The following is a 6,894-nucleotide window of genomic DNA, read 5'->3' as shown; positions in this document are numbered from 1 at the left end:
TAATTAATGCTTGTGAGAAGCAGGTTTCTCAAGGGACTTTGGGAAGGCATGTCAGCGCAGTAAGCTGCCGAGTTGGCGATCGCCGGGTAGAATGTTTTAAGCTCAGAGACATGGCTCCTTTTGCTTCCGCCAATAAAAGCTCGTGGAATGCACGTTGGAGCGCCTCATATGCTGCGAGGCGATCCTCCGTCGCAGTCACCAAGCTGCGATAAGCTCGTTGTCAGTGGTACCCTGTAGTGACACAGGTACGTACCATTCTACAGACACAAATTATGGTGACCGGAGAAGCTGTCATCCATGAGCAACCTGTCTCTCTCATGCTTTTTCGTCAGTATAAGCAACAACAGTCGGTCATTTAGATTCACCTCTCTTTGCAATACAACAGATATCACATCGTATGGACTCACATCACATCACACTGAAAGAAGAAGAAAAAACGAGAGAGAAGAAGACGAGAAAGACCCAAATACACCACTGCTATGCATATGCACACCACTGGCCACTGCTATACTTTGGTGCATGCGTGGCTGGCTTAGTCTCGGGATTCGTGTCGTGACTTATTGGGACTGGGGGGAGCGGATGTTCTTGGGGTAGAACTTGTTGCCGCCGACTGCCATGAGGATCTTCTTGCTGAGCGCGTCGCCGTCCTTGTCGCTGGACTTGGAGACGTAGAAGGCCCTGGAGAAGCAGTCGACGAGCTCCGGCGCGGCGCACATCACCATGTGGAAGGGCCAGTACCACCCGGGCCACGTCACGTAGTGGTCGCCCCGCCGCACGCTCGCCACCACCACCTCCGCCAGCGTCTCCGTCTTCCCCACCGGCAGCGGCCCGACGTTTATCTGCAATCCCGTCACCGGCCCATCCATCATCAATAATGAGCTAACCTATCGATCGACCGACGAACTGCTATGAAAGTAACGGTGGTTCAGGGAGATGGATGGGTGTGTGCGTACGTCGCGGGCCTCCTCGTCGAAGCCGACGTTGCCGTCCTTCTGGACGCCCTTGCCCATGGTGAGGTTGGAGACGACGTAGCCCGGCATGAGGATGGTGACGCGGACGTGCGGCCCCACCTCCGCCCGCAGCGTCTCGTAGAACCGGATCACCGCGGCCTTGCTGGCCTGCAATTGGAGCACGTCCACCGACCGGAGCGTTAATTCTCATGTGACACGTAGCGATCGATAAAGATGTTTGGTGAGCTGCTGATCCCGAATTTATTGCGGTAATTGAATTCAATTCAAATCTGGGTTACGTTGCGTTTACGTACGTTGTAGAAGCTCATCCGCGCCACCGGGACCCTGCCGGCCACGGAGGCGGTGACCACGATGTTGCCCCGGCTGGCCTTCAGGTAGGGCAGCGCGAAGTAGGTCGGGTACACCGCGCCCCAGAAGTTGAGATCCTGCGCACATGTACGTCGTACGTATGGTAGAGAAATTAAAGAACAGGATTACTTGGTAGTAGTATAAACTTGTTTACAAGGTAGTGGCTAATGAGGAAATTAACAGTGGATTTGTGTTGTTTGTGCTTGCTTACCATGACGTTCTGGAAGGCGGATACGTTGGTGATCTCCTCGAAGAAGCAGCTGGACCACACGCCCGCGTTGGCCACCAGGTGATTCACTGCATGCATGCAGAATCCAGCGAGACACGAACTATTAGCTGCTGAAACTCACTGGAGTAGTAGTACCATTTTTTGCTAGCTACTAGCTAGTAACTCCAAATAATCCATTCACTTCATCTTATACTACTCGGCAGTGGCGGAGCCAGAATTTTTGTGAAGCCTGGGCGAGTTTAAGCCTAAGTTTCTAATTATAAAAAAACAGAATCGAGTGTTCGGATACATAATATATAAAATAGCATCAAACTTTCAAATCACAAATCCACATTAATAATGTAGTGAAAATATAACCATATTAATCACACAAATGTAATTTGACAGTGAAATAATATATAATATACCAAAATTTAGTTTCATAAACCAAAATATAGTTGATACTTGATACCGTAAGTGACAGAACCGGGGCCACATAGAACCAAACTCATCATATTACTCACAAAAGTATAACTGTCCAAATTATCATCCAAACATCCTAGCAGAGACAACATGATAAAAAAATGGATTTTCAATATTCACATAAATCAAGTGTTGTGATTTGCGAATATATTTAAGAAAAACACGAGGCAATACGAGATGGTGGTTGTGGTTCTACTTCTATTTCTGGTTGCACACCATTCACACTTTCTGCCAAAACCTCCTCTCTCAAATTTAATGATTTAAAATTTATATGTAGAACAAATCCCTAAACAAGAACTAAACTCATAAATTGGTAATCATCCCTGATGACCAATTTTCCTTGCCGTGACCTCAAAATTTAAGCCCTAATAAGTCTATGAATCTCACCTAATTCTGAAGAAGGGGACAAGTAGGCGATTATGCAAAGCATTCCTCAGAGTCTAGGATGGATTAGCTCCAGCTCCGCCCGCTGCCGGCGGCGCGCCCAGGCTGCCGGTCTGTCTCCGTCTCCGATGGACCGAGGATGCGGCCGTCTCGAGCGAACAGAAATTAACCGAACGGAGCGGGGAGGTGGAGGCGTGGAGCGATGGACCGATCGTTTCCTTCTCATCTCCAGTAAAAAAAAAGATCGAACGAGTAGGCTTATCTCACGTAGGTACGTAGCCCATTAGCCTGTACGTACGTTTTTTTGCTTAATAATTAATTAATAGTGTTTGACCAGAGAGGATCGAAACGGAAGCCCATTGGCCCAGCTACCTACTGCCCGGGTAAACCACCATACGAGGAGTAATTTGCCCCGTTATGACAGTACCATCGTAGTATGTCGCGTATCTTGTGAGCCCGGGCAAGTGCCCAGGCTAGCCGGGCGCTGGCTCCGCCCCTGCTACTCGGACGGACTTGAGTTGGCAAGCTGAACTGACTACGACCACGCACGCACTCACTCGACACTTGATCGGTGCAAACAACTGTAAGTAGCTGGGGTACGTAACGTACGTGCATTCCTATCAACCAGACTGGACGACCTGAGGAACATGCATCACTGCTCTGGAAAGTGATTTGCTTCAACTATAACCATAATAATGCATATATATTCTGTCGTTATCTGAGAGCTTGCTGCCAGGTGCCGTACGCTGAGATTAACAGAGCTCTAGTCGTGGTTGATTACCACGTAGGAGCAGTACTTACATTTGCCGAAGTGGGCGACGGTCTCCTCGACGGCCCGCTTGGCCTCGTCCACGTTGGTGATGTCCGCCGGCACCACCAGCGTGTCCGGCGCGCCCAGCTCCCGCGCCGTCTTGGCCACGGCGCGCAGCGCGATCTCCGTCCGGGCCACCAGCGCCACGCACGCGCCTTTCCTCGCGTACTCGTAAGCCAGGTTCTGCAGTCGTCGAAATCACAAAGAGAAATTTGTAAATAATTATTCATTCATGACCACCGCCTTATAATTGAGGCTCTCCTTTATATTTACTCCGGCCGGCCGGTGATTGCAGAGCCACATGCAGCGTGCACGAGAGCTGCCGCTACTCGCAGGTTTCCAGGAGGCTGATGCGACGGGCAGGACTGGTGCCCATGCTCCAGGATTTATGGGGTGGACGGTGAGAATTCAATTCAATACTGCGCTGCATGCCGCTGCCCTGCCCGGCCAGGGAATTACTCACTGCATCAGCTATTGATACTGTGAACAGTACTCTATCTTGACACTGTACTCTTGGTACTACGCAAGCTACCGGAAGCTTTCAAGCCTTCACCCGTCTGTTGTTCCTAAATTTATTTGAGGGCCCCTGTTTCTCCTCTCCTTATATTCTTCCTGTAGCTAGCTTTTACACACATACAAAAGTTCTTCTTTATTTATTCTACGAGTGGTTTTTTATTCAGTTTGTGTTTTACTACCAAATATGGCGCAATCTATGTTTGCTACTATCCGAAAAGAGGAAAGCCGCTGGAGAGGATGTTCACACGTGGTAGTGGATTATGGAAACAGTGGGCCAGACTGCCACAGAGAAACACGATTTACGTTACGGCACAACGTTTCATAAGAGAGATATTTGAACAACATTTCAAGACTGGTAAAAAAATATATCAGTGATCATGAGTGTTCCTCATAAGTGTACATGAAATGTAAATGAGGGGCCAAAACGAAGGCTCTACGAGCTATCATCATCAAATCACGTATAGAACGAATCTATATAGAACGAAAGAACGTATACCAACAAAAGGAGGACCAGATTTTATAATAAATTTAGAAATAAAACCAATTGAGCTGAACCAACCGATAATCTGGCAAGGAGTATGCAAGCAATAGAACAGAAACAACTAACGTAGAATTCGGTCGACAATGTTTGCAGCAGTAGAAGTGTGAAAGGGTGGCGAGTACGGGGTCTATTTGATTTATACCGCATGCACGTACATGCAGGGAATGGTCAGACACTGACGGATGGGTCTAGATCTTACTGCATGGGTGGAACCCAAGCCATCAATGACCTGCGCAACGGGAACGACTGTACTACGTACATGAGACAAGGGGCAGGCAGGCTTTACTGACCTCGCCGATGCCGGAGGAGGCGCCGGTGATGAGCACGACCTTGCCGCGGAGGTCCTCGCCAGCGGCGAAGGGCCTAATCAGCAGCCTGTAGACGAGGCGGCAGAGGAAGGCGATGGGGAGGTAGGCGAGGAGCACCAGCGCCAGCCCCACGTGCATGAACCCGCTGAGGAACCCGTTAGTCAGGGTTTGCCTCGCCATGCCGTCGCTTCGGGCGCTAATGGCGGCTGTCCTTTCTGATGCCTGCCGGAGAAGAAGATGTTGGATGGCTGTAGCTCAGGTGGTGGTGGACTGGTGGTGGGAGATGGGGAGCTCGTGGCCGGTGTCTATTTATTTATGGCTCCGGCGGCCTATGTGCCCGTGTGTGGAGTTGAGGGGTTGAGGGGAATTGATTGATGAGTGGGTGGGGTACAAGGACATAGAAATGCAGTATTCAACCCAAAAGAAAATGGATTAGTAGTATTAAGATATATTTTTCCATCTATTTTTTTAATATGTAGTAAAGCAGCCTTTTGGCATTCAGGCACTAGTGCTCCTGGTGCACGAAAATAATTTTCAAAATTTCTAATAATACTAAAAGTCGTCTAAAAAATGATGCATGCAGATTGGGGTGTTCTTTACCATCGCAAAAAAGTTTCACAAATTACGCATAGATTTGCATGCTGTACAAAAATACAAGCAGGAGGGGTCGAAAAGGCTGATTTAAACTTGTACAAAATCGACCAGCCTTCTTATATTTGCATATGAAATATCTGACAGATTATTTTATAAATAAAAATTATTAGTTCAACGAACATGCAGACTACTACATGTGTAAATTCTTTTGGTGATTTTTGACAAGCCTAAAAAAAGTGGAAGGGGTGGGTGCCACCGAAATGCATTTTTTTTGCTTGGCTGATAGTTCAAAATAGAGTGTGGATGGCTCATTCGTTTGCAAAATGTCATGGACGGCAAAACTGTAACATTTTGCCCGCTTTGCAAGCAAGTGTAGGAGACCGCGGCACACATTCTCTTCAAGCAGGTTCTCCAACGGGTCTTGACCGAGGTTAATTACTGTGTGGATCGGCCTACACGCTGATGTGATGAGGAGTTGGCAAATTGAGGGTTTAGTTCGAGATTGGTGGACTAAAAATGCAATTGATCGTGGAAACAAGAGAAAGGCCCTCGCCAACTTGTTCATGCTTGTGGCCTGGGAGATTTGAAAAGAGCGCAATGCTAGGGTCTCCGTAACTCCGTTGTTACAACGATGATCGTCTTCACGAGATAAAGGAGGATGCTCGGCTCTGGGCCTTTGCCGGTGCCACACACTTGAGTAATGCAATGCCGCGAGAGCAGTCTCACGCTTCGCGGGAATTTGTCTAAAACCTCATTTCTTAATCAATGAAAATGACAAAACTTTTGCCTTGTTTAAAAAAAATGCGAAAAATTATGTTTGGCATCAGGAGCATTGGTGCCTGAGAGTGAAAGTTTTTCTTTACAATACACATAATAGAATTATGTGTCTTTTATATTAATGAGAGAAAAATATATAGTAAAGCAGCCTTTTGGCACTCGGGCACTAGTGCTCCTGGTGCATGAAAATAATTTTTGAAATTTTTAGTAATACTAAAAATCATCTACAAAACCATGCATGCAGATTGGGGTGTTCTTTACCATGGCAAAAAGTTTCAAAATTAACACTTAGATTTGCATGCTGTACAAAAATACAAAGCAGCACTGATCAAAAAGGCTGATCTAGACTTGTACAAAACCGACCTGGCTTCTTATGTCTGCACATGAAATATCCGTCAGAATTATTTTATAAAAACATTATTAGTTCAACAAACATGTAGACTACTACATGTGTCAATTATTTTGGTGATTTTTGACAAGCCTAAAAAAAGTGGAAGAGGTGAGCGCCACTGAAATGCAAATGTTTTGCTTGGTTCATAATTCAAACATAGAGTGTGGACAGCTGATCATTTGCAATGCCGTGGGTGGTAGAGCTGTAACCTTTGCCCGCTTTGCAAGCAATTGCAGGAAACCGCGGTGCATGTTCTCTTCCAATGCAGGTTCGCCAACGGGTCTGGACTGAGGTTGCTATGTGGATTGGCCTAAATGCTGATGTGATGAGGAGCTGACGAATTGAGGTTTCAATTTGAGATTGGTGGACAAAAATGTGATTAATCATGGAAAGCAGAGAAATGCCCTCGCCTCCTTGTTCATGCTTGTGTCCTGGGAGATTTGAAAAGAGAGCAATGCTAGGGTCTTCCCTAACTCCGTGACGATCGTCTTCGCGAGGATAAATGAGGAGGCTCGACTCTCGGCCCTTGCCGGTGCCACGCACTTGAGTAATGTAATGTCGT

General features: G+C 47.1%; 1 protein-coding gene across 1 annotated transcript; it reads right to left on the bottom strand.

Annotated features, from left to right (window-relative positions):
• Positions 1-334: 334 nt before the first annotated feature.
• On the bottom strand, positions 335-4,863 carry LOC109747869 (11-beta-hydroxysteroid dehydrogenase A). Its single transcript, XM_020306913.4, has 6 exons — positions 4,553-4,863; positions 3,196-3,388; positions 1,531-1,616; positions 1,265-1,396; positions 954-1,118; positions 335-839 (listed from the first exon to the last, which is right to left on the bottom strand). The coding sequence occupies exons 1-6, from the start codon at positions 4,748-4,750 to the stop codon at positions 558-560; spliced, it is 1,056 nt and encodes a 351-aa protein (XP_020162502.1). The 5' UTR covers positions 4,751-4,863; the 3' UTR covers positions 335-557.
• Between the last annotated feature and the right edge of the window lie 2,031 nt (positions 4,864-6,894).

Source organism: Aegilops tauschii, chromosome 5, assembly GCF_002575655.3.
Source record: "Aegilops tauschii subsp. strangulata cultivar AL8/78 chromosome 5, Aet v6.0, whole genome shotgun sequence".
Taxonomy (NCBI): domain Eukaryota; kingdom Viridiplantae; phylum Streptophyta; class Magnoliopsida; order Poales; family Poaceae; genus Aegilops; species Aegilops tauschii.
This window is presented reverse-complemented; position numbering and strand designations above follow the sequence as displayed.

What these genes read in the sequence shown, in the direction of transcription:
- LOC109747869 (XM_020306913.4), bottom strand. Translation starts at nt 4,750, where the DNA reads ATGGCGAGGCAAACCCTGACTAACGGGTTCCTCAGCGGGTTCATGCAC. An exon ending in CCTCCTCCGGCATCGGCGAG is followed by an intron (nt 3,389 to 4,552) that starts GTCAGTAAAGCC and finishes CGACGACTGCAG; the next exon opens with AACCTGGCTTACGAGTACGC. An exon ending in CGCGGATGAGCTTCTACAAC is followed by an intron (nt 1,119 to 1,264) that starts GTACGTAAACGC and finishes CTCCAATTGCAG; the next exon opens with GCCAGCAAGGCCGCGGTGAT.